The following is a 27,216-nucleotide window of genomic DNA, read 5'->3' as shown; positions in this document are numbered from 1 at the left end:
CTTTGTGAGCTGCATGCTACTTGAGGGCGGATAAACACATGATTCGATTGATTAAATTAAAAGTACACACTGTAAACTCGATAGTTTAGAGAGTTGTTCCATACAGACATGAGTGCCGTATATCTGTTATTACTATAAATCTACTAGCGTTCTATCACGAATGCCGTTCTCTGATTGGCTACGCTACTCACTATCTATTCTGTGATAGATAGTGAGTAGCGTAGCAGTGTGCCCTTGTTAACAAAATGACGGCCGCTTCTTGGCGTTTTCGAAGTATCTGTGAAGAGGATTTAAATTAAGTTTTGAACGACTAGTAGATTTATACTAAAACAATTAGATTATTCGCTCTCGATTTCTATCACGCTATAGTTGACTCGGGCTGCGCCCTCGTCAACTGTCACGCGATAGAAATCTGGAGCCCACAATCTAATTGTTTAATATATGCTAATGCATTATGTGCAAATAATTTTTTACATATTATTTACATATGACGGCTTTCGACATTGCTAGTCCTAGCAACAGTCAGTGAGGTTTGACACAAAACTTGCGTGAGGAGCATGAGGAGCGTGAGGAGCGTGAGGAGCGTGAGGAGCGTGAGGAGCGTGAGGAGCGTGAAGAGCGTGAGGAGCGTGAGGAGCGTGACGAGCGTCTGTGTAGGAGGCTACTACAGAAGCTATCGTGATTATTGCATTTTGAAACCATATAAGCTTAAGACCAACGGTATTCCTCTCTGCGCCTCGCCATCTTCTAACTTTGCGGAGTAGTCTTTTCCATATAACCCGGACACGAGGGAAGAATACGTTGGATATGATTATTCTGATGAAAATAAATAAATGAATAAATAAATAAATAAATAAAAAGTAGTGTTTTACAGAAAACCAATATTCTCCACCAATATAGCCGCAAGAGAATGGGTTGGAATCTTTATTTCGTGTTAGGGGCCCTGTAGATACTACAAGACAACGCTGGAGTGCCACGAGATGCTTATTTTTTATATTTCACGTCAATTTTGACGGTGTTTCGTTGAAATGCGACCCCTGCCTGAATCAGAATCGGTGAGGAAAATTAATGGATGCCAAGTAATGTTTACTTCTTTGAAAAGCAGATGCGAACCAACGTGGGGAAATAACTCTCGCAAACGGCGGACAAAACACAAGAAGTCAATCTTGCTGGTCTTGCACCTCTGGTGCATCATTTTCACACAACAATTAAAACCAAGAGACCAAACAACAAAAAGAATAACAGGGAGAAAAATTTAACTTGACTCGATCTTGACTCGTGGTTCGAATTGACCTGTACTACATTTGATTGGATACCAAGAATCAGAAAGTTTCGTGTACTTCGATTCGAGGAAGATGTGGATAAAACTTATTTGTAAAACATGTAATTAATAAATAATTTCTTTTAATGCACTGAAGATAATGCGATTCGAGCAGCAACATTCACTAGAGGCTAACAAAACAACTAATGAAGCCAACTAACCAGGTGGTTTTGTGTTCAAATTACATGTATAAACAAAATACATTATTTATTGCCACGAAACGGAACACGCACGTTTATATTCGCTCAAAACAGATATCCCAACTAGGGAACATTTCTCTGACGAAAAATGTCCACTGAAAAACAGATTTTACTTCGTTTCTCCTCCATGACCATCAGTAAGGTTACAGAAAATAACAACTTTTTTTATTTTTTGGAAAATATTTATTCATTCCTCATGGCAACTTGGTCGATAGCGACCTAACAAAAGCCATTAGCATCGAAATAATACATTAATTTCGTTCAGAAAGTATGTAGTATGCCTAGTATAGAGCAAAGGAAAATGATTTAGATTGTGCTATCATAGGGAAAATAATAATACCAACGATGTTATTCTCTTCCCTTATCATTACAATTTTAATGGCAGCTGATGATTTTGTTTTCCTAACTTAAGCATCAATTACTGCTTCTTATTCAAAGTAGCCTCCTTCGCAGACATTTTTTTGTCTCATCAGACGTTCCTTCCCAACGAACGTAGGTCTGCACTTTGCGACTTGAAAAATGATCCCGAGACACCAAAATACTAACAAGGTGGGCTTTAAACAGATGTGTGAAACTGTAAAAATAGTCCGTTTAATCTTCAGCGGGAAGCATACACAACAGTTGGGGTCATATTGATCGCCCCGAGGGAGCCTGTTTGGCTTTTAAATTGGCTTTTTATTACGCAATGATCTCGGCCGATTAGTTAATTCTTTAGTGATCTCCCCGCGATCTCCTGCTGTCCTTTACGGATAATTAGAATATCGCGCCCTAAAGTCTTGAAAAATCTACATTGAAAGTGATTCTTCTCAATCTCGCATAAACAGACGTTCCGGAAAAATATTCATATTCCTTGTAAACAACTTCGAGCGGCGCATTATTCGTCGTAATTTATAAGTAGTAAGCTGCGGAACTTGGCGACCCTCATCCATGTTTCCGATGGATCTTTTTCAATGTTCTACCATGTTTTTGGCTTTGACGATATCGTTCAGCGCTATACCAACTTCAAAAGGTAACGTTCCATTTGTATACTTTCTTTCACAAAAATGCTTATTCTTTAGACGATTCAGAACTTAGTGAAAACCTTTGAGAGACTCGGTAATCATGTCTTTGCGGATGAAATCAACACAGGTTCACCTAACGTCATTGATGCACGCGCTCAAAGTATCAGCCGGGGAGTTCACAATGGCGTCGCCTTTGCCAACTTCAAGGCCCACAAGTTCTCGTACTTAAACATCACAAGTCTTGGTACTGATTACGTCCTCAATGAAAAAGAATGTGGCTTTGCATGTGTTAACATACCGTCATGTTTCTCCTTCAACGTGGCTGCACGTTACGACATCAACGGAAGAATCTTATGTGAACTACTTCCATCTGACAAGTACAACAACTCGGGCAAGTTCATCAGCAGCCAACTTTTCCATCACTTCAGTATTGGGGTAAGTACTTAATGACAAACTCTTTGAAATGCATTTTGATAAGTTCGTTTTAGCAAACTACTTTCTTCAAGAGCTAGAGAGAAAACGGATCAAACGTTTTCTTCAACAATGTACAATTTCAATATAGATGTCACCAATGTAAACTGAATCAGACATGTGAATTAAGAGGCCTAATTTTGTTCAGTTGACAGTTACAAGTAAACTCAAGAGTAAGCTCAGCTCTTGAACTAAGTAAGCTCGACCTTGAAACTCGCGCAACAGAACCTAATAAGCTGTTTAACTCATTGCCTCATTCATGTTTATATTTTATGCCGCAAAAAACATCCACAAAGCGGAAGATCTCGTCTGGTCAAATTTTCCGGCACAAACTGCGACTCATTTTTTCATACAAAAATTGCCTGTTAAAATTGCTTTCAACCGACAATTACAAGTAAACACAAGCACAAACTTTAAGACTCAGATTGAGTAGGTTAGAACTTGAAGCTCCCATAAAGCGGTGGCGAATGGCAACTGCGGGACTTTGGGAGAAGGCGAAAATAGCGCGCCCGAGACATTTGCTACTTTCTAAAGTGCGAAATTAAACCGGACTTCAAAGTGTATTGAAAAAACTGAACTGGAAGTACAGTAAAATTCGACGAACATTTTGCGAGACACATGGTTTTTGAAGGGCCATTCACCACCCTTTGATTTGGAAATTCAAGGTTTGGCGTGGAAGTTTGCTTCAAAATCTCCAGAAAATTACGTGCTCGTGCACATTTTGTCCTGCAAAAATTGGCAGTTAAAGGCGGGGAAAACGGTATAGTTGACTTTGAGAACCCTAATTTCGTTCAACCGACAATTAGAAGTGAACACACTCAATCACAATTTCAAGACTAAAATCGAACTGGGTTAGACCTTGGAGCTCGTTCAACAAAAACCTCAAAGCCGCTTATCTTCCTCTCTCATTTATTTTTCATCAAACAAGAAAACTCGGCACAGAAAGATCTCGTCGCTTCAAACTTTGCGTAAAAAATTACACGGTCAATATTTTCTACAAAAATTTTCTGTAAAAAAATACATAGAAGAAATAACAGGGCGGCGCGCAGAGATACAAGTTTATTTTTGAGTAATAAAAACAAGATTTTACGAACGAGCGCAGCCTGTAAAAAGAAATAAAAGATAAATATAACGGTATAGATGACTTGAGAGGCCTAACTTCGCTCAACCGACAATTACGAGCGAACACAAGCACAAAGCTGAAACTAAAGACGAACTGAGAAGGTTCGACCTTGAAGCTCGCACAACAAAACATAACAAGCAGGTCTCATTTATTTTTCATGAAGCAAAACACATCCACACAGGAAGATCTCTCCGACAAAAATTAAGCACTCACTTTCCCCTAAAAAACATACATACATACATACTTTATTTGCAACTCCCCAAAGGGGCTTTTCAGTTACAAAAGGAATAAAAATGATAAAAATACGTCAATTAAAATGAATAAACAAAATGGGAAAGGAGTCTAAAATTAATTACAGTATTAAAGATTTAAAAATTTACAAAGTTTAGAATTGAATATTAAGAATTTACATTATTAACATTTAAAATATGTTTGATCAAGTGTCCCTTAAAAGCTTTCACAGAAGGTAAACTTTTCAAATCATCACTCAGCTCATTCCAGATTTTTGCTCCGCGATATGCAAATGATCTTTGTCCGGTAGCCAGTCGGCAACGTGGAATGTTTAAGTCATTACTCTGTCTGGTGTTTCTTGTAGCGATTTGAGATCGGAAAATGAATTTATCAATCAAGTAGTCTGGAACAAGATTATGAATACATTTGAAAGTCATCACAGCGTCATTTATGTGGAGTCTATCGCTGACCTGCGGCAAATTCAAGGATTTGATGCCTTGTGAGATATGGTCGTACTTTCGGAGTCCCAATACAATACGTGCAGCAAAATTTTGCACCAACTGTAATTTCTCGATGTTAGACTTGCTTGTGTTCGACCAGACAGTAGAACAGTAGAACAGCTTACTGAAGATAAAAGAATCCATAAGTAGAAGCAATGTCTTCTTATCCAATAAATGCTTTATCCTGTTTATTTCCTGTTAAACGAGCCTCAGGTAAAAAGACAACATGTAGAAGATATAACAGGACGGCGGTGAAAAATGAATATATCGAGGACGTGTTTTGCAAATTAGCGCCGCCTGTTACAGAAACGGGTGAAAATTAAATATAACGGAATACTTGACTTAAGCGGACTAATTTCGTTCAGTACGAGTAAACACAACCAAAAACTATGATCGGAATTGAACTAGGTGGGTTCGAACTTGAAGCTCGCACAACTAAACCTAACAAGCAGGTTAACTCACTGTCTCATACATAAACGAAGTAAAAAGGATCTCGTCACTTCAAAATTTCCGGCCAAAACTGTGCACCCGTATTTTCTTTCAAACGAAATTGCCTGTTAATTAAACGGGGTGAAAAATGAATATACAGAGGATGTGACAGGGCGGCTCAGGATATAAATAAAAAGATGTTTTTTTGAGTAGTAAAAACAATATTTTACAAAAGAGCGCAGCCTAATGAAAGCAGTAAAATATAAATATGACAGAAGAGCGGGCGAGCCTAGTTTTGCTCAAACGACAATTAACACAAACACAACCTAGAGACTCGACTGAGTAGGTAAAACCTGGAAGCTCGCAAAACAAAACCTAACACGCAGTCTAACTCCATGTCCTATTTATTATTCATGGAGCAAAAGAGAAAAAAAAAAACTCGACACAGGAATTAGATCTCGTCACTTGAAATTTGCGGCCAAAATTGTACAAAAAATTGCGGGTTAAATGTGGTAAAAATAAATATATAGAGGATATGGCAGGGCGGCCATATCTTCCTTGTCGTGGTGGAGGAGCTTGCGTGCCTCAATGACCCTGAGAGCTATACCGACGGGGGGTCTTCCTCCAGCATGTCTAACCTTGGCGGGCAGGTCAAAGGGTAGAGGCCAGGCGTAATGGTGGTCACTGGCCCTCCAGTTTGGGGGTTGGGCGTGCGGCTAATCACTGCATCCCATAAAGATACTTGATTACGCAAACCGAAAAGACGATTGACGAACTGGAACCCTGTCAACGAGAGAATCATGAGCGCACGCTGCAGCTCACGCTATGCAAAACTCATTGTTATCCAAGTGTACGCGCCCACCAGTGACGCAGATGACGAATCTAGGGGAGAATTTTATGAACAACTGCAGCGGGAGGTTGAAACAACACCCAGCCATGATGTACTAATTGTGATGGGGACCTGAATGCCAAAATCGGAGAGGGCAATGAAGGATGGGAGAAGGTGATGGGACGACATGGACTTGGAGGAATGAACGAGAACGGAGAGAGGCTAGCGACGTTCTATGGCAACAACGACTTGGTGATTGGAGGCTCTCTATCCAAGCATAGAGACATTCATAAGATTACGTGGACCTCCCCGAATGCAAGAGATGGGAATCAAATCGACCATATCACTATCAATGGTAGACACAGAGGTTCGCTGATGGACACCCGAGCAATGAGAGGGGCTGATGCCAACTCGGACCATCACATGGTGATAGAAAAGGTTATCCTGAAACTATGCACCACAAAGAGGAAGAGGAAGGAGAGGATCATCTTTGACATCAAGAAGCTTCGAGATTCCTGTGTCAAATAGGTATTTCGGCTGCAAGTGAGCAAGCGATGCCAGGTGTTGGGGACGAATGACGCAGCTGATATCGAAGAGATGTGGGGACGATTCAAGGAGGTCTACAACGAGAGTGCCAAGAAGGTGCTGGGAGAGAAGAAGAGAGTGAAGAAAGACTGGATCAGGGGGAAGACCTACAGGAAGATTGAAAAGAGACGAGGGTTAAAGGAGAAGATGGGATGTACACGGTCTGCCCGCATGAAGGAAAGAACCGCTGCTGCATATGCTGTGAAGGACAAGGAAGTGAAAGCCAGCGCTCGGGCAGACAAGCGGAGATGGTTGAACGACTTAGAAGAAGACGCTGAGACAGCAGCCAGAAACAACTGCAGTGGTGACCTGTACCAGATCTCTAGAAAGATAGCTGGACAAGGAAGGAAAATGACTACCATCAAAGATAAAGAGGGCAGGCATCTTGTAAATGAAGACGAAGTCTTTCAAAGGTGGAGGGAGCACTTTAAGGAAGTTTTGAATGTACAACGACCTGACATACCCCTACCAGTAATAGATCAAGCACCTGAGGTTATCACAAGCATCGACACTGGTGACATCTCAATTGCTGAAGTTAGGAAAGCGATCCACCGTCTGAAGAATGGCAAGAGTTCAGGGATAGATGGCATCAGTGCCGAGTTGCTCAAGTGCTCCGAGAAGGATGCTGTGAAACAACTCCACTTACTTTAACACAATCTGGAAAGACCAATGTGTACCACAGGACTGGAAGAAGTCGCTCATAGTGAAAGTGCCGAGGAAGGGTGACCTCACTCAGTGTGATAACTATCGCGGTATATCCCTACTCTCCGTACCAAGCAAAATCCTATGCAGGGTCCTTATTGACAGAGTGAAGAGTGGCGTGGACGAGATGATTAGGCAGGAGCAGGCAGGATTTCGATCTTGAAGGGGAACCTCTGAGCAAATCTTTGCTCTTCGGAATATCCTTGAGCAGTGCCAGGAATGGCAACCACCAGTGTACATTAACTTCGTTGACTTTTCGAAGGCTTTCGATTGCATTATCCGAGAGAGACTTTGGGACATTATGGGGCAGTATGGCATCCCTGACATCTTTATCAGGACTATTAAGGAACTACATCATCCGAGCTCAAGCTGCGTCACAGAAGGCGGAAGGTATTCTAGCTGGTTCGAAGTGAAGAGTGGCGTGCGGCGAGGGTGTGTGTTGTCTGGCTTCAACTTGGTGTTGATCATGGACTGGGTCATGCGGCACACAAATGATAAGAGACGCGGCTTGAGATGGAAATTCATATCAGTTCTAGAAGACCTGGACTATGCTGACGATGTTGCTCTGATCTCAAGCAGATTTGCTGATCTCCAGGAGAAGACCGATAGGCTAGCAGCCACTGGCAGCATTGTTGGGCTTAAGATCAACCCGCGCAAAACAAAGACGCTTAGGATGAACCACAGATGTACGGACTACATCAGGATAGAAGGAGAGGAGATGGAAGATGTAAAATCCTCCGTGTACTTAGGTTCAGTACTTGACAAACTTGGCGGCGCAGAAGCAGACATCTAGAGACAACTAGCACTAGCGAGAACTGCATTCACCAGACTCCAGAACATCTGGAGGTCAGGCAGATTCAGCCAGAAGACCAAGTTGCGCATCCTGAGCTCGAACATGCTGTCCGTGCTGTTGTATGGAGCCGAAATGTGAAGGGTGACAGCAACTGATCTCATCAAACTGGATGTGTTTCACTGCACATGCTTGAGGAGGGTGTTGAGGAGATTCTGGCCCAACTATCTGAGCAACGAAGAGCTGTACGAAGCCATAGGTAGTACGCCGAGGTCAGGCCTTATACGGGTGAGAAGATGCCGATGGTTAAGACATGTATTGAGGAAAAGTCCTGACAACATTTTGAGGACTGTATTGCGTGGGCACCTGAAGGTAAGAGGAGACGAGGTCGACCGAGAAAGACGCGGAAAAGAACCGTGGAGATGGAAAAGAACAAGCTCGGATGGCATACATGGGGAGCTGCTGTTGCATCGGCCTCAGACCGGGGTGGATGGCGTGATCTTCTGGCCGGCTTCAAGAGTCCTCATAGGCGCCATGAGGATGAGTGAGTGTGAGTGATGGCAGTGCGAGTGATAAAAAAATATATATATTTTCGACTTGTAAAATATTGTTTTTAACCCGAGAAAATAAAATCTATATTCTTCAGGCCACCATGTAATTTTCTTTTTGAACACGATTTACCGCATGTTATTTCTCCAAAATGTCAGCACGTCGGCTAATATTGCATTTACGCTGCTCTGTATCATACAGCCCGCAGAAAATAGCTTTCGTCACTGTCACTGAAAATAGTTCGCTGTCTTTTAAACTCTTTTTGTTCAAACTCTTAGCTTTTCAGAACCGAGCAGTTGTGAAAACATTCACTTGTCCTTCTTGGCACTAGTAAAAATAGATTAAGGTCCTGTACTTGTGTTGGGCTGAACTGTCGATGTTGCCGTAATTTCATCCATTCTTATTTTCGGTGAAGACGGAATCATTACACAACCAGAAGGTTTCTGTCCCTTGTATCCGGATAAATCGGCCGAGATGTGCTGTTGAAAAAGAGCCGAATAGTTATTTAGCGAATTAATTTATATTTTTGTGTCCAGTTATCAGCACAATTTCAGTAGGTGAAATATTATACAATCACAAAGATTCTGGAAGAGATGCTTTCTTGCGTTATGGTTAACCAATTTCTGGTCCGACTGAGGTTGGGAGGCCGCTATCATGTTTTTCATCATCGATCGAAGTGAATTCCCAGCGAGAAAGCTTTCAACTTTTTCTCTCTGCCATTGAGCTTCTGTGTTGATTAGCGATATATACAAGAAGTAGAATGGTCATTCATCACCTGATGGTCTCTACGGGGTTTGTCTTAGCTTAGTTTAGCTTAGCCTACCTTCAGTTACTAAATTTCAGGTTATTTCTTAGTCTCCATGTATGAGTGGACCGTGCCAGAACGGTGGAACTTGCGTTTCAATTTATGAGAAAAACAGCTTTGTGTGCCTTTGTGCAAAAGGATACACAGGACGTATTTGCCAAACAGGTAAGACGACGATAAAACTTAAAAGATGATAGAGTTACTTGATATGACATGTTATAATATGCTCTTCATAAAGAAGAAGTCGCCCAGCGGAATCTAAATAAAGTTACTTTTTCTTACCTTACCTCACTGCTATAAAAAACATTGGTTTGTTTCATTACCTCACACTGCGTACGTTGTATATACTAAGACAGATATTTTTTTTTAATTTTATGTCATAGCGACATCGAAATATTGTGTTAAACGTTTCTCGGTAACTCAGTTTTATTGTATTTTTAAAAAATATATTTCAAATTTTATTTTTAAATTTGAAGTTTAAACTTATACCCTAGTCTTAAAAGTATACGAAAGTGGAAAATCCCTCTATAAATGACAAGGCCAAGACCAATAACATTTATGTATGCCTTGAGGCAACACGATCGCATTGTTCAAGAGCTCGTGTAAAGATTGGGGTCTGGTCTGCTCTCTCTCTCTTTCTTCCCCGTGCATTTTACGCCGAGAAATCAAGAAATCGTCTCTCCATGGAACAGTATTTCAAGGAGCAGATCCCTTGCAATCTTCTGACTGAATTATGATACTGATGGACATCTGATAAAGATGTTTCCTATTTCTGTATATATATATATATATATATATATATATATATATATATATATATATATATATATATATAAAATATATACCTACTTTCTGGCGCGTTGTGATCCGTTTGATCCATAATGTAGTGAATAAGAATGGCTGTCCTGTCTGTCTTGTCTTAAACAGATATCGATGACTGTGCAAGGCATCCCTGTAAGAACAACGGGACCTGCACAGACCGAGTGAACGGATTCAACTGCAGCTGCGCATCAGGCTTTAATGGAACACAGTGTGAAACAGGTATAACCGTAACCGAAAACATCACCAGCCTTAATATTTCGTGGAAATAATTTACTGGAAAAGGGCAAGCAACGTGAGCAATTCGTTTTTGACTATTATGGTCTCGTAGAAACCAGTTGCTGGGAAACATTAATCTGTTCTTCTTTCCAGCATGTATTTCCTTGTGAAAGTTTGCCTGTGAGCGGACACATGACCCAGATTTACTCATGCTAAACACACTTGGGGGTGTAGTTCCAGGGTCATAACTTCATAACATAACTTCACCTCCAGTATGGGAGAGAGGGGAGGGGGGTTGGGGGGGAGGAGAAGGAGGACAGAGAGGCTATTGACCGGATTAACGTGGCTCCAGGACCTAATTTACACCTTCCGTGGGGGAGAAGAAATGAAGTGAGAAGTTTTTTGAAAGTTAAGACAGAATTTACTCTGACAAGTAAACGAATTCCACTGCTACTGCGTACAGCGCTGCAACGCAACGTGAAACTAGATAACACCAGGTTAAATGTTGTGTAAGTAATAGGGTTGAAATGTCGACAATCGATCGACATAGAGCAGAATTGCATGGTTAATTACATTGACAATTTCCTGTTAGCTAGCCACACGATTACTCTAACAAAACGTATCTGTTAAAGGCGTTTCTATATTCCTTGCAAACGTTTTAGAATTTGTAGTGTATTCAGGTGCCATTTCTAGTGGTTTCGTTTGTTACAAGGTTCTATTGAAGTTTGTTTGATTTCCTTTTTGTTATTTTCACTTTATAAGTAGCTTATTTCAACCACAAGTTTTTCCACCACAATTCCTTTTTATGCTCGTAATGGGACACTAGACCCTCTATTGAGATACTAACACTTACATCCCTTTGTTTTTAGACATCGACGAGTGCGCTGCACAGGTCGACCCATGTGATGCTGTTGCCAACTCTGAGTGCAAGAATACGGATGGATCGTACAATTGCCAGTGCAAAGATGGATTTGTAAGGAACGGACGTAATTGTGAAGGTGCAACATAGTTTTTATGAATAGTAGTTTTTCTTCCTTTTCTCAGTTGGTGAGCGGAAGGAATCCAATAAAATTCCGCAATCCCATTGGTTCCGGCAGAGGAGGGAATTTTCCCACCCAGCTGCGGGCGGAATCGCCGTGTTGATCTATTTTCGTAAACAAATTAGCCCTAATCGTCAATCTTTTGCCTTTTTTACACTTCCATCGACGATTCATCAACGCAAGTTTATCTCTGTTCACTTTTAACTGATAAGTAAAGTCATTGTAAGTAAATTCAATTGATTGTTTTGAAGTTGTGCAAGTTTGGCTAGTTCTGTGTAGTTTGGCGGCGCTATAAGGGCGCCTACTCCAGTGTTTCTCTCGCCGTACAATTTTAAGTAAAAAATGAGTCAATTCCAGTTGAGTTAACTTCTCTGATCGTTGCTGTGTTTAAGAGAATTTCTGTGGAATAATCTTAACGAATTTTCTCGCTTTCTGAAAGTCAGTTTACGGTAGAAAAGTCTGATTTCAAGTGATTCGCAACGACTGACAGAAATTGTTTTTGTAGTACAACTCCAAACTTTGCACGAAATTTCACACCGGAAAAAAAAAATTGGACAACGTAACTGGTGAACTAAATGCAACTAACATAAAGTTGTTCGAAATAAATCTGTTCTTTTAGTAATACCTCTTTCATGTCTAGTATCTGAATTACTCGCTCGTTACGAAGATTTGTTGCGCGAACTCGTTAGTAGACAGCACGTAAGTATCGAAGAAAGGTCTTTTTTTCTGCTTTCTTCCTCTTGCTTCTCGTACCTGTTCACAGGCTTGACAAGACGTTTTACATTTTCCTTCGACCAGTTCAGCAAAATATTATGGGCAATTTAAAAAAAAAAGACAAACGAACCACAACAACTAAAAAACAGAGGGACATGTTTGTCGTCCCGTAAATCATAGACCGTAGATACCATCCAGTTTTTCTGCTTTTTATTGCCATTTTTATGTGTTAAGTAGTTTAGTTCCACCACAAGTCCTTTTTCTGCTCGTATTGGCACACTCGACCTTCTATTGAGATACTAATACTTACATCCCTTTGTTTTTAGACATCGACGAGTGCGCTGCGCAGGTCAACCCTTGTGTTGCTGTTGCTAACTCTGTGTGTAAGAATAAGGTTGGATCGTACAACTGCCAGTGCAAAGATGGATTTGTAAGGAAAGGTCCCAATTGTAAAGGTGCAACACAGGTTTTATGATCAGTAGTTTTTCTTCTTTTTCTCACTTGGTGAGCGGGGGGAATTCAACAAACTCCTGCAATCTGATTGGTTCCGGCAGAGGGCGGAATTTCCCAATCCGGTTGGTCACAGCGGGCGGAATCGTCGTGTTGATCTATTTTCGTAAACAAATTAGTCCTAATCGTCAATCCTTTGCGTTTTTTACACTTCCATCGACGATTCATCAACGCAAGTATATCTCTATTCACTTTTAAATGATAAGTAGAGTCATTATGAGTAAATTCAATGGAGTGTTTTGAAGGTGTGCGAGTTTGGTTAGTTCTTTGTAGTTTGGCGGCGCTATAAGGGCGCTTACTCCAGTGTTTCTCTCGCCGTACAATTTTAAGTAAAAAATGAGTCAATTCCAGTTGAGTTAACTTCTCTGATCGTTGCGGTATTTAAGAGAATTTCTGTGGAATACACTTAACGAATTTTCTCGCTTTCTGAAATTCAGTTTACGGTAGAAAAGTCTGATTTCAAGTGATTCGCAACGACTGACAGAAATTGTTTTTGTAGTACAACTTCAAACTTTGCATGCACTAAATTTAACACCGGAAAAAAAATGCGAGAGTTTAACTGTTGAACTAAATGCAACTAACATAAAGTAGTTCGAAATAAATCTGTTCTTTTAGTAATACCACTTTTTTGTCTACTATCTGAATTACTTGCTCGTTTCGAAGATTTGTTACGCAAACTCGTTAGTAGACAGCGGGTAAGCCGATTGAATGACAAAGTTGGGTAAGCAAACCGTGATTTGAAATTAAAATCAATTTAATTACCGCAGGAAAAATCAAGACCTCGGGCACAGTTTTAAGTTCCCAATACGGAACTCCTGAGCGGGAAATTTGCATTTGAAATTTTGTCGTAAACACTCTCTAGCTGCGATAGGTATAATAAAACGGCCGTAAGCTGTAGTGAGCTATACTTTCTTCGCTGTTGTGCTCTGAAACGAACTGGAAGATTCGAGTCGAAAAACAAGGTTATGTGTTTATTTTAAAAAGTGATGTTGTGATGTCTCTTTCCTGACACCAATCTATGTAAAAACAATTATTTTGAGACGGAAAAAGTTGGAATTTTTGAAAAAATTAACCTCATAAACATTTTGCTCATTGGATTCGTTAAACTCGAGGCAAAGTAATGGTTTCTCAAACTGAAATAATTTTCAGACCTATTTTCTGTTTGGTTCACGCTCGACTGACACTACTCCAGTATATTTTCCATGTCAGTTTCGAAAAAGAAATGTCTTTTTTTTCTTCCTCCCTCCTGCTTCTCGTACCTGTTCTCAGGCTCGACAAGACTTTTTACATTTTCTCTCGCCCAGTTAAGCAAAATATTATCGGCAATAAAAAACAACAACAACAACAAAACAAAAAAACAGGGGGAAAATGTTTGTCCTCCCGTAAATCATAGATCGTAGATACCATCCAGTTTTTCTGCTTTTACTGCCATTTTCACGTGTTAAGTAGTTTAGTTCCACCACAAGTCCTTTTTCTGCTCGTATTGGCACACTCGACCTTTTATTGAGATACTAATACTTACATCCCTTTGTTTTTAGACATCAACGAGTGCGCTGCACAGGTCAACCCTTGTGTTGCTGTTGCTAACTCTGTGTGCAGGAATAAGGTTGGATCGTACAACTGCCAGTGCAAAAGTGGATTTGTAAGGAAAGGTCCTAATTGTAAAGGTGCAGCATAGTTTTTATGATTAGCAGTTTTTCTTTCTTTTCTCAGTTGTTGAGCAGACGGAATTCGACAAGTCCTGCAATCTGATTGATTCCGCAGCAGGCGGAATTTTCCCACCCAGCTGCTCACGGCGGGCGGAATCGTCGTGTTGATCTATTTTCGTAAACAAATTAGCCCTAATCGTCAATCTTTTGCCTTTTTTACACTTCCATTGACGATTAATCAACGCAAGTTTATCTCTATTCACTTTTAAATGACAAGGAAAGTCACTGTAATTAAATTCAGTTGAGTGTTTTGAAGTTGTGCGAGTTTGGTTGGTCCTTTGTAGTTCGGCGCCATAGGGGCGCATACTCCACTGTTTCTCTTGCCATACAATTTTAAGTAAAAAATGAGTCAATTTCAGTTGAGTTTACCTCTCTCATCGTTGCTGTATTTAAGAGAATTTCTGTGGGATACACTTAATGAATTTTCTCGCTTTCTGCTATTCAATTTACGGTAGAAAAGTTTGATTTCAAGTGATTCGGAACGACTAACAGAAATTGTTTTTGTAGTACAACTTCAAACTTTGCACGAAATTTCACACCGGAAAAAAAAAAAAAAAAAAGGAGAACTTAACTGGTGAACCAAATGTAGCTAACATAAAGTAGTTCGAAATAAATCTGTTCTTTTAGTAATACCTCTTTTTCGTTTACTATCTGAATTACTCGCTCGTTGCGAAGATTTGTTACGCAAACTCGTTAGTAGACGTCACGTAAGCCGATTGGATGACAAAGTTGCGTGAACAAACCGTGATTTCAAACTAAAACCAATTTTAACACCTCAAGCACAGTTTTTCCCAATACGGATCTCCTGAGCAGCAAATTTGTATTTGAGATTGTGTCGTAGACACTCTCTAGCTGCGATAGATATAATAAGACGGCCGTAAGCTGTAGTGAGCTATACTTTGCTCGCTGTTGTTCCCTGAAACGAACTGGAAGATTCGAGTTGAAAAGCAAAGTTATGTGTTTATTCTAAAAGGTGATGTTTCTTTCCTGACACCAATCTATGTAAAAACAATTATTTTGAGACTGAAAAATGTTGAATTTTTGAAAAAATTAATCTCATAAACATTTTGCTTATTGGATTTGTTAAACTCGAGGCAGAGCAATGGTTTCTCAAATTGAAATAATATTGAAACTCGTTTTGTGTTTGGTTCACGCTCGATTGAGACTGCTCCAGCATTTTTCCTCGTCAGTATCGAAAAAGAAACGTCTTTTTTTTGTCTTTCTTCCTTCCGCTTCTCGAACCTGTTCACAGGCTCGACAAGACGTTTTACATTTTTCCTTCCCCAGTTACGCAAAATATTATCTAAATTCTAAAACCCATCGGTATTTTAAAAAAAAATAACACACACACAGGGGGAAAATGTTTCTCCTCCCGTGAATCATAGATCGTAGATACCATCCAGTTTTTCTCCTTTCATTGCCATTGTCACGTGTTAAGTATTTTATTTTTACACTACAAGTCCTTTTCCTGCTCGTAATGGCACACTCGACCTTTTATTGAGATACTAACACTCACATCCCTTTGTTTTTAGATATCAACGAGTGCGCTGCGAAGGTCAACCCTTGTGTTGCTGTTGCTAACTCTGTGTGCAAGAATGAGGTTGGATCGTACAACTGCGAGTGCAAAGATGGATTTGTAAAGAACGGTCGTAATTGTGAAGGTGCAACATAGTTTTTATGATTAGTAGTTTTACTTCCGTTTCTCAGTTGGTGAGCGGACGAAATCTAACAAATCCTGCCATTTGATTGGTTCCGGCAGTGGACTGAATTTTCCCATCCGGCTGCTCACGGCGGGCGGAATCGTGGTTTTTTGCGTGAACGAATTAGCGATAATCATCAATCTTTTGCCTTTTTTACTCTTCTATCGACGATAAATCAACGCAAGTTTATCTCTACTAACTTTTAAATGGCAAGGAAAGTCACTGTAACTAAATTCAATTGAATGTCTTAAAGTTGTGCGGATTTGTTTGGTTGTTTTTAGTTTGGCGCTATAAGGGCGGGTAATCCAGTGTTATTCTCGCCGTACAATTTTAAGTAAAAAATGAGTGAATTCAGTAGAGTTTACTTCTCTGATCGTTGCTGTATTTAAGAGAATTTCTGTGGAATACACTTAAAAAAATTTCCCCGCTTTTTGTCTTTCAATTTACGGTAGAAAAGTTTGATTTCAAGTGATTCGCCACGACTGACAGAAATTGTTTTTGTAGTACAACTTCAAACTTTGCATGCGCTAAATTTAACAACGGAAAAAAAAAATTGCGAGAGCTTAACTGTTGAACTAAATGCAACTAACATAAAGTAGTTCGAAACAAATCTGTTTTTTCATAATATATCTTTTTTGCCTAATATGTGAATTACTCGCTTGTTGTGAAAATTTGTTTTCGAGAACTTGTTAGTAGACGGCACGTAAGCCGATTGAATGACAAAGTGGCAAACCGTGATTTGAAACTAAAACCAATTTACCGCAGAAAAACTCAAAACCTTGGGCACAGTTTTTCCCGATACCGATCACTTGGCCGGCAAATTTGCACTTGAGATTATGTCGGAGTGCGATAGATATAATAGGGAGCTTAAGAAACCACGACGGCGACGCCGAGGACAACGTCAGTTAAAAAAATGATTTTATATTTTACCTCCGAATCTCACGGTACCCTAAAGTCATTTACTTTTTCTATCGCTGTCAAAGCTATCACGAAACTGAATTTAAGACACATCGGTAAATTCGAAATAAAAATTTAAAAAATTGGCCGTCGTGGTTCACGTTCTCCAGACAACGCAGAATTTGGTCATTTCACGTTGTTTTCTTGGAGAGAATGGCAGAGAAATGTACCAAGAATTATAACGCACACGCACAGCCATTGCTCCGCTCATTAAGGTAATTCCCCTGAAATAAAACTGTCGATAGATTTTTGTTCAAACTTTGTCCACTGAATATTTATCATATGAGAACTTTAATTATAAAATAAAAAGGGAGTGTCCATGCTCGTTAAGGAGCAGTGAGGCGTTGAAAACGTCCCATTTTAGCATTATTTAGTGCTGACTGCAAGAACGCATTCCAATTTATTGTAAAATCTTCGTGAGCTTAGACTCACGAAAACACGCCTCAAACTACAGTCAATACTTAGGTCGGACACAAATAAACTTTTTAAGTTTGATTATGACAGACAGCTGAATCCTTGTTAAAATATTGGAACCAAATTGCTGGCCACGGCTATCAAACTGCAAATAGAAAAGACTACAGTGCAGCTGCTATTTTCCTTATTTCCTCAATTTTTAGCAAGAGAAATCAGATCAGTCTTTTCTCACGCAAAGCTAATGATTAGTTGATTAAAACGACTAGAAAAAAAAAAATCGGGGTGCCCGAGCTCGTTAGTGTGCTAGAGCCATTTTTCAACTGACAGAACTCAATATCAAAGCAAATCCGCCATGTTTTCAATGTGCGCGTGCGCGAGCGCGCGCTAGTGACGCCATAAATTATGCACCGTAAGGATGTGCAATGAAAGTGTGAGGAATCACCTTAAACCTTTTGTTTAGCGACGTTGCCGTTGCCGTTGCCATCGTGGTTTTCTTAAGCTCCTTAGTAAGACGGCCGTAAGCTGTAGTGAACCACACTGTTGTGCCCTGGTTTCTGACCGGTCGGCCTGGCATAATGGGAAGCATCCCATAGAAGGTATGTTAACAGGAGGAGAGAATTTGGCTGCTCAGCTAAGGATTAGTTCAACTTCATATTTTGGCCCGGAAAAAACGAAACTGTTTGAATGGCTATCAGTCCGCTTTGCATAAGCTAGTAGAAGTATGTTTACCATTTCTTGTTTTCTGAATCGTCTGTCATAGCCTCAGTTTCCTCCAACTATGCTTTTGAACGAGCAGCAGACATCCATACTGAAAAAGATGTTACGGAAAGCAATATTGACAGTGTTTACAAGTCGTCTCGTATAATTAGTATGATGCCAATTTAAAGCGAATTTCTATATTTGAAATAAATTGACAATTCGGAACGAATAAAACGAGGAACACGGACAATTCCTGAAAATTCCTGAAAATTCCAGGACATCAGTCAATCAGTCATTGAATGATTACTCTAAGGGTTTCTTGAGCTTGTGATACGAAGAAATGCTTTTATTACCGAAAACCATTTTAGACTACTGATAGGGAAAGATAAATGTGAATATGACAGCGCGCTACCTAGGCTGAGGGCGAGTAGCTTTATAAGGACGTTGCCTCTGGAAAAGACGTAATATAAAAATAAATATCTGTTGTAGGTTCACTCACTCACTGCCCATTGTGCCCACTGGCACGTAGGGCAGTTTGCTGTAGGTTGTTTTTGCTCAAACTCTCGGCTTCGCCAATCATGGAAATAAAAGTGAATATTTTTCTGAGCGAAATCAAAACCTAAACACTCAGTTTCGACACAGTAACGGACCCATTAGTTCATTGTCGAAAGAGGGTGCAAAGAGTTTATGAGTGACACGTGACGAAGGCAAAAATTAGTGTGACATGTGAAAAACAACTGAAAGACACATGTGATTCGTGAATTTATGAAAAAGGTTTGGTTAAAAGCAGCTAAAAGTATAGATGATGGGTGAATTTTGTCAAAATTCGTGCGTGAAACGAGAAGAATCCCCCACCCCCTCCACCCCTTCCCCCTACCTCCCCTCCAAAGTTTCTTTGCCGCAATTGTCGATTTCAGTTGACCACGTTTTGAATTAATTTGCATTCTTCCGCCAAACGAGAAACAGATGTCCTAATAACGACATTTTTGCCCGCATCTGATTCGCTGTAGGGCTGAATACTAAGATTTAAACAAATGTTTATTACGTGAAGTAATAGGAGCCTCATATTTTCAACGAGATGGGAACAGAGAAACCTCAAATCAGACCAAATTAGAAAACGCGAAACTGGTACGCTTTGTAAACATAACTCAGGATCAGGAGGCGGCCGGCGCTACACGTGAGAAGTGCAGCATTGCGGTTTATCACTATATCCTGACTAATTATCACTTGTAATATATCAAGAAATATCTTCTATGGTTCTTGTTAGCGATGTTGCTAATATCATGATTTATCACCGGTTTTATAAGGGATTGATTTTTTTGATATTCCACGTTAGGTTTTCATCATATAAGCATGTTATCATGATATTATCAGAATATTTAATTAAGTAAGAATTTCTTCTTCCCCCTGTGATAGAGTGATAAATCATGATATTATTAGAATATATTATTAAGAATGCCCTCTTTTCCTGGTGATAAAGTGATAACTCATGATGCAATACAATGCTGTCCCTTTACAACAAACAAAAGCTAACCGCAAGCAAACAGCAGTGAAATTAACTGATTTGATATTATCATGAATATATGAAATAATCACTGTCAGTGTCTGTTCTTCTTTGTTACGCGATAAAATCACTGGACGGAGATTTGAGGATGAGAGTTATACACGATATGATAGCTTGCTATTCTGAATCACACTTTTCCATGCTATTCTCATGATATGAAAGTGATACTTTGATATCTCAAGTTACCACTTTTTCAGGTTAATTACTGATAGTGACAATTACAGAATTTGCCAGAGAAAATTATTAGGCAACTATCATGACAATCTCATATAACAATGATATTTTGATATTTGACATGCACATAGTGATGAAAATGTTTTCTCGATATTATCATTTTATTATCACCAAAGTATCAATAATAACTACTTAATAACCGAGAGTGAGGTCGTTACGGGAAAATCTCAAACTGAGGTCTTGCCGTATTGACCGAGCGACAGCGAGGTCAATACGGTAGGCCGAGGTTTGAGATTTTCCCGCAACGACCGAACGGTCGAGGTTATTAAGTTGTTTATTATATGGCTCACGAATTGAAGCAAAAAAAAATTATTCGAGCGGAAGTCGCCAATTTACATCCGGCGATGCGCGCGTTTACCGATTCATTCATCGTCTCAAACCCAGGGCAAAGCTACACAGTCAGTGAACTTCACTACTGTAATTCTTTACGGGAAAAATGATTGTCACAGCCCTCAAAAAGGTATTTTAGTATCGTGGAGCCACAACTTGATGAGGGAGTTTTTCCAACTTTTGTGGCGAAACGTCAACGCATATAGAAAAGACAGAAAGTGCTTCAAAATGGTCCAAACCAACGGTCTTTCGGTGAAAGAAAATACTAATGCTTCAGAATGCACTGCTCAGAATAACTCGATCCTCGCATTCGCTTTCGACAACATATCTTGGCCTTCTTCATTCTGGGACTTATGAACGAACTTTTCAAGCCTTGTGAGCGTCTAAAACTTCCTGCAGGTATCAGAAATACTGCTACCGACAGAAACCGCCCGATTGTTTACATCTGATGATCCTGGAAGCTGATTTTCACTCTCTTGTGTTGAAGCGAGGGAATCTATTTGATGAGAACCGAAACGGAGTTCAATATTTCGGTAATTATTGTGACTAAGATGATAACTTATAAGTTTCTTCGTGGTTTTCTGCTCAGGATACGTGACACATCTGCCGATGGTGTTTTTCACTTGGCGATTTTAGCTTTACTCAACACACGGCAAACTTTGATTGCTTTTCACTAGTGCTCGCCAAGGTTACCGGTAAGTCAAAAACGACTTCTATATAAATTTTAGTCAGGAAAAATCCCTAAACTTTTAGCTACTCGGAATTAAATTTACCTCTCTTACTGTTTTTAATCGGCTTTCATCGTTTCAATCCGCTTGAATTTTCCGAGCCGGGCTCTTCGCAATTTGCATAATCCGTAATCGGCTCGTGGGCATTACGGGAGAATAATGCCCTACAATTCAGTGACAATTAACCAATCAGAGCGCGCGTTATATCGCCTACAAACACAAGCCATATAATGAAATATCATAATATCTATTATCAGACTAATAATATTGTATCAAGATATTTTGATAAACCGCAATCCCGCACCTCAGTGCGCTGCACTCGGTATTCTGACAAGTTATATTGCTTTTATGTGAACGTTGCAACAATTTCAGGACTGCAGCCCTCTCCTTTAATGCAGCAACATGAGGGTAAGAGGATGATATGTCAAATAAATTGTAGATTTGACTTCAAATGCGAAACAATTGAGTTTGCATGTGAATGTGTACATCCCCCCTTTTCCCCCGTCGAATCGGTGCCTTTTATCCAACTTTCAAATTTGATAATGTCGCGCTAAATCATTTCCCCCCAAAAAATCCTTTGGAGATCGAAAAGAAATACCAATCGCCTTCCAAAAGCCAGATTTTCACATATTTATTTTGTGTAGCACATAGTTAAATAACGCCTTTCTTTTAACTTATTTTTAGTCTCGTTAAAAGTAGGTCGGATAAATTTGATTAGATTTTGTGAATAAATCGACGAGAATGGCTCAAATTGCTCTCAAAATATATTTTGATGTTGGCTTTCAAGCTTTGATAGTGTTTATTGGTCTAGGTTGTTTCATTTTGCGACGCGAAGCTTCGAGATTCGTCTTAAATTTTGAGCTACAAAAACGGCATTTTGACGAAATTCGGTTATTAAATTCGGTTATTCGAAATTCCGTTATTATCAATTTTCTCGTAAATAAATCGATATTCAGCCAAATGAATCGATGTCTGTTGTGATTTGTTTCACAACCTAACCTAACCTGAGAATATGAGCCAAATGCGGATTTTTTGGCTGTTGCCGCCATATTTTGAAAATGCTCGATTTTTGCACACATTCGCTCTTAACTGGTGAACTAAATGCAACTAAATAACATAAAGTAGTGCAAATTAAATCTTTTCTTTTAATAATGCATCTTTCTTTGTCTAGTCATATCTGAATTACTTGCTTGTTGCGAAGATTTTTTTAGGTGGAATCGTTAATAGACGGCACGTAAACCGATTGAATGACGAAGTTGCGTAAACAAACATTTTTGTAATTAAAACCAATCTACCGCAGGAAAAAAATAACCATGTTATTGGCCAGGCAAGGTCGGTCCATATTGGGAAAAACTGTACCCGAGGTCTTGAGTAGAGGGCTGTAGGCTGTAGTGTGCTATACTTTACTCGCTGTTGTCCCCTGAAACGAACTGGAACATCCGCGTTGGAAAGCAAACTTGTGTGTTTATTTTAAGAAGTGGTGTTGTGATGTTTCTTTCCTGACTCCAATCTGTGTAAAAACAATTATTTTAAGACTGAAGAAAGTTGAATTTTTCATATAAATTAATCCCATAAACGTTTTGCTTATTGGGTTTGTCGAATTCTAGGCAATAGTTTCTTACCTTGAAATAATTTTAAGACCCATTTTGTGCTTGGTTTAGTCTCGTTAGTTAGCTACTGTTAGTAAATTTATCAGTTTCTCGTTATGAAGTTCGAAACCACCACGATGTTGGTTAAAATATCCGGCATGATAAACATTTAGCGGTTTATCGCACTCAGAACCAATAAATATCATCCCCTGAAGGACAAATCTATTCACCTAGGGATAACCTCTGTAAACTTGGAGATCTCGGTTAAATAGACAAAAAAGATGGTAAAAATAAAGTACTTAACGCAGAAGCTATTTTCGGGTGGCGAGATCCTTTAACAGCCTTGGTCATCAAGGAAAGATGGAGACGAAGACCAAATCATCTACAAATGTCTGCCGATACATAACCATAAGTAATAAACTAATATAAAATGGAACAAAATGCATAAAGTAACCAAATTCAAACTACAACACATAACACGAAAGAGGTTTCTAAAGACGGAATAATTATTTACGTATCTCTTTGTTTATTTTTAGCTGACATATGCAAGAATTACAAAACTCTAAACGATAAAACAAGAAAATATAACTACGTAGCAAGAAACAAAAGATGTGACGGAAATCTCAATGGCTGGTATCGCTTCAAAGGAGCCTCAGGAACAAAAATGGTGGGAAAATGTCCACCGCGGAGCAGATGTGATACAAACTTTCCGGCCTGGTTGAAGGAAGGTCATCCTACAGTGGCTCAGGGTACAGTCACAAGAAAAGTCTGCATTAATAGAAAAGACAACTGTTGCTACAAATCCGTCTTCATTAAAGTAAAGAATTGTGGCCCCTACTATATCTACAAGTTGACTTCCACACCCTTTTGTAATGTCCGTTATTGTGGGTACTGACTAATCCGACCATAGCACATGAGATTTCATGGTGTTTCAGCTAGCTTCAGCTGAATAATAGTGGATACCTCCAGACATGATTACTTACAGTTCAACTTAACAAGGGCCTAGTTGTTCAAAGCACAACTAAGGTAGTCCAAAATTAGTGTTACTCAGTTTAATTTCAGTTTGATAATATTTTATCAATATTCAGTCGTCACTTTTATTTGTGAAAAAGTGACGGAAAAAAACTTTGATCAGTTCCGTTCCTCAAAACGAGAGACTTTTCAAAGAAATTTGATTGGAAAGCGGGAGTAACAATGTTTCTTGATTGCACGAAACAACCATAACTTTGTCTTCTCTTGAGAACAGCTATTTCTTTCGGTTTTGATTGATTTAGTAAAAAGTTATTCAACACTCTTTTCACCAATTCTTGATAAGACGTATGCAACAGAGATAACTCATTTTGCGCTGGTGTAGCTAAACTTTTTGTTTTTTCTGTTTGTTTATTTGTTTGTTTTCGTTAGATTTGGTTTTATTAAAATCCACTTTAATTGGCGATCGGGAATGCCGAAAGTTCGTTAGTAAACGTGGTTGGCTATAGCTATTATCCTCTTCAGTTAGACAACAATAACTAAATTAGAAATTTGCTGAAATCCTAGACACGATAGAAGGGAAACAGCAAATGTAATCGGCAATTTTGTATAAAATAATAACTTCTCGTAAATTTAACCGAGTAGAAGAGCCTAGTATCTATAGTATAAGCAGATCAAGGTGGCTTAACAACCCAATTTTAAAAGTGAAGCTTTTCAAATTGTTTTTTTTTTTTCTAATTGACAACTTTTTGTTTCTTTTTAAATTTGTTTTGATTTTTTAAATTTAAAATTAAATACGAAACTAGTAGTAGACTTCTTCAGAGTGTTTTACAAAAACGCAGTAAACACCTATATTTAAGCCACACTAGCCGCTATTTCGAAGACACAAGCCACTAAGGTTTGGTCGGATTTACGAAAGGGAACACGTGAAGCTATGAAATATTTACACAAGGCGTGGCAAAGTTTTGGGGGCCACGGTTTTAGCCGTAGTACCAGTGAAGGCGATTCCGCCAGACGCCTGTATTGGGTGGGTAGAGAAGAGAGAATCAATTCCTTGTACGCCTGAAAATGTCGGCTGATATGGAATGACGGTGGTGGAACTCTCTAGGTACAATATGGTAGATTTTGCAAACGAAATTATCTCATCTCCGAAAGTTCCAAGGCTGCTGATTTCTGTTTTAGCTTGTTGAGCTGGTAAATTATGTGTACATAATGTGCATATTAAGACGCCAACAAAAGAAATCTCTTCCAGACATTTGCCTGCAATGTTTCCTCACTCCATGAAAAAATCTTCCTTCGGCTAACTAGCTAAGAAATAATTCATTTTGTAAGTCTCCTCTTTCTTTTAGCCAATCATGTGTCTCAAAATTCTCTTTGGCCTTTTATGTTTTCTATTATTCATAAGAGAATTTCACTTTTTAACACCTCGACTTACCTTAAACTTTGCACAATTCTCCGGGGATTTCCTGCAAGGATTTTCCCTTACGTCGTTGAGACATTATTTCGTTAATTAATCCTAATCTTTATATTCCTTAGTTAACTCCACTGTCATAGAATCCAAGCAAGGAAGTTATTTCCACAGACAGGCTTCTTTTAGGGAATGGTCAAATTCATTGCTTCAATTAAGTAGTGCTAGCATGGTATAAGGTATATAAACAGACAATAGTCACTCATAGATACACGTCCAGTGCCTTTGTTATTTAATTTCGTATATGTTAACAAGTAATGAATCTCAATAACCCTCTTCATTTTTTCTCATTTGGATTACAGTTTAAATATAGTGGATGAGAGAATTTCTGGCAGAAACTACAAAATGCCCAAAATTGCCCTTCTTACATGTTGGATTATACTTCAAAATTGTTACTATTGGGACAGTTTTTAACTCTATAAGTACCTTGTAAGTCTTAACGTCTATTAAAACTATGAATTGAGACCATTTATTATTATAAGAATAATCATTATTAACCTTGTTACTAAAAATAATGTAATGTTTAGTGGGATTAGTGCAACTAATATACATGTATGTTCAGTTATATTTACTGCAGCGCTAGAGTTATGAAAGGGCCAGGAAGATGATAGTGCTTTTGCCAAGTTTTCCGTGCGACAAAAGGCACCAGGAGTGAAAAGAAAAGCATTGAAATTATTGCTAATTAATTTCGTTATGATGCAAAAATAGATTTGACATAGCAACAAATTAACGAAATTCAAGTCGAGGATGAAACTAACTCTTATTCCGCCAAATCTCTTTCATGGTATTTTTGCATCCCACGAATTGATTAGTTCTCTTACAGATTCGAACAAAAACAAATTAATTTTCAATCGAACTACAATTTTCAAACTGTGCAAATGACTCGTGCGCAATCACGCTACACTGAGGCCCAATGTCATCTTAGCGCAGCACTAATTAAATTACATTACGTACAATACAGAGTTCCCTATTGACTCATCCAACATATTTGAATATTCGACACATCGAGAGGTTTTTAATTGACTGTCGTAAAACCAGAACTAGGGTAATCACTCTGACCAATCTTATGGGATACAGACCATCCACTGAAGCAATATCGAACTTGACAAACAGTTCTCTTTAGAACTCGACCATGGCGTAGATACGGAGATGGCAGCCATTTCAGCAGACATGGCGAACAGCCAAGTGCCCGCACCATCACCGATCAAGTCACCAAAAAGACCACGTGACTACGGCACTCCAGTTACCGAGATTCCAGACTCAGAAACAGCCCCTAAAAAGCACAAAGCAGACGATGGCAGCAAATCCATCCGGAATCGCCTCACTACACTGGAGACCAGACGAGCCAAATGTAAACGGCCGCTCCAAGTCCTGAGAGAACACGCAAAGAACTTCACGTGTACCTTCGGCTTGCAGTACAGACCAAAACCCCACGATAGATTCGACTGAGAATTCCAGACCGTCCTGGACCAGATCAGTCTCCGAGCCCATACGGAGCTGCTTGCAGTGAACTTTGCCCTGTTGTGTCTTTCTCTGACTCTAAACTTACCCATCCCAAACGATACGTTCCAACGAGTCATTCAAAATGCTCCCGCAGACGAAACAGTTTCAATAAACTTTTAACCCATAACACTAGAACGCAAAACGAAACATGTATTAAGAATCTTTCAAGTCAAGCTCTTTCAAACGACGAGGATAAACTTCTTTCTAGAGGCCTTAAATTGATACCAACCCCTCCAGTTCCTAGCTCAAAAAAATCCTTGTTAAAGAATTTCGATAATTTTGTTAGAACAATGCACTTAAAATACTTGTTCGCTGATAAGCGGAAAACTTCTGCCCATCCCTTCCATGTAAAATCAACCTGACAGCCACCCGTTCAAAACTCGGTTGCTTTAGAAAATTACTTGGAAGAAACCAGACTCGAACTTGCCTCCATTTCAGCGAACGAAAGAAATGCTATTAACGCACTAGAACGCAGCAGCAAAATTAACCGTAGAAAAGCTGATAAAGGAACAAC

At 39.2% G+C, this 27,216-nt stretch overlaps 3 protein-coding genes and 1 pseudogene across 3 annotated transcripts; all 4 read left to right on the top strand.

Moving 5' to 3' along the window:
• The first annotated feature begins 1,028 nt into the window (after positions 1 to 1,028).
• On the top strand, positions 1,029 to 26,157 carry LOC149104975 (uromodulin-like). Its single transcript, XM_089272305.1, has 7 exons — positions 1,029 to 1,055; positions 2,580 to 2,957; positions 9,587 to 9,701; positions 12,655 to 12,783; positions 14,377 to 14,505; positions 16,080 to 16,208; positions 23,299 to 26,157. The coding sequence occupies exons 1-7, from the start codon at positions 1,029 to 1,031 to the stop codon at positions 23,655 to 23,657; spliced, it is 1,266 nt and encodes a 421-aa protein (XP_089128431.1). The 3' UTR covers positions 23,658 to 26,157.
• LOC110065643 (protein CFDP2-like) lies at positions 5,281 to 6,641 on the top strand (annotated as a pseudogene).
• Positions 6,699 to 7,418, top strand: LOC149104977 (uncharacterized). The gene has a single exon (XM_089298939.1). The coding sequence runs from the start codon at positions 6,703 to 6,705 to the stop codon at positions 7,339 to 7,341; it is 639 nt and encodes a 212-aa protein (XP_089155065.1). The 5' UTR covers positions 6,699 to 6,702; the 3' UTR covers positions 7,342 to 7,418.
• On the top strand, positions 9,727 to 11,652 carry LOC149104976 (epidermal growth factor-like protein 8). The gene is made up of 3 exons (XM_089271370.1): positions 9,727 to 9,751; positions 10,464 to 10,577; positions 11,444 to 11,652. Exons 1-3 carry the CDS (start codon positions 9,727 to 9,729, stop codon positions 11,581 to 11,583), a joined length of 279 nt encoding a protein of 92 aa, XP_089127496.1. The 3' UTR covers positions 11,584 to 11,652.
• Positions 26,158 to 27,216: the final 1,059 nt, after the last annotated feature.

This window comes from Orbicella faveolata, unplaced genomic scaffold (genome assembly GCF_042242905.1).
Source record: "Orbicella faveolata isolate gen_17 unplaced genomic scaffold, um_ofav_v1 contig_34, whole genome shotgun sequence".
Taxonomy (NCBI): Eukaryota; Metazoa; Cnidaria; class Anthozoa; order Scleractinia; family Merulinidae; genus Orbicella; species Orbicella faveolata.
This window is presented reverse-complemented; position numbering and strand designations above follow the sequence as displayed.

Bases quoted from the DNA above. Each gene is read 5' to 3' on its own strand.
- LOC149104976 (XM_089271370.1), top strand. From the start codon at position 9,727: ATGATAGAGTTACTTGATATGACAT. The intron at 9,752-10,463 runs GTTATAATATGC...TGTCTTAAACAG, and splicing joins AGAGTTACTTGATATGACAT to ATATCGATGACTGTGCAAGG. The intron at 10,578-11,443 runs GTATAACCGTAA...CTTTGTTTTTAG, and splicing joins TGGAACACAGTGTGAAACAG to ACATCGACGAGTGCGCTGCA.
- LOC149104975 (XM_089272305.1), top strand. From the start codon at position 1,029: ATGCGACCCCTGCCTGAATCAGAATCG. The intron at 2,958-9,586 runs GTAAGTACTTAA...GTTATTTCTTAG, and splicing joins TCCATCACTTCAGTATTGGG to TCTCCATGTATGAGTGGACC. The intron at 12,784-14,376 runs GTGCAACACAGG...CTTTGTTTTTAG, and splicing joins GAAAGGTCCCAATTGTAAAG to ACATCAACGAGTGCGCTGCA.
- LOC149104977 (XM_089298939.1), top strand. From the start codon at position 6,703: ATGTGGGGACGATTCAAGGAGGTCTACAACGAGAGTGCCAAGAAGGTG.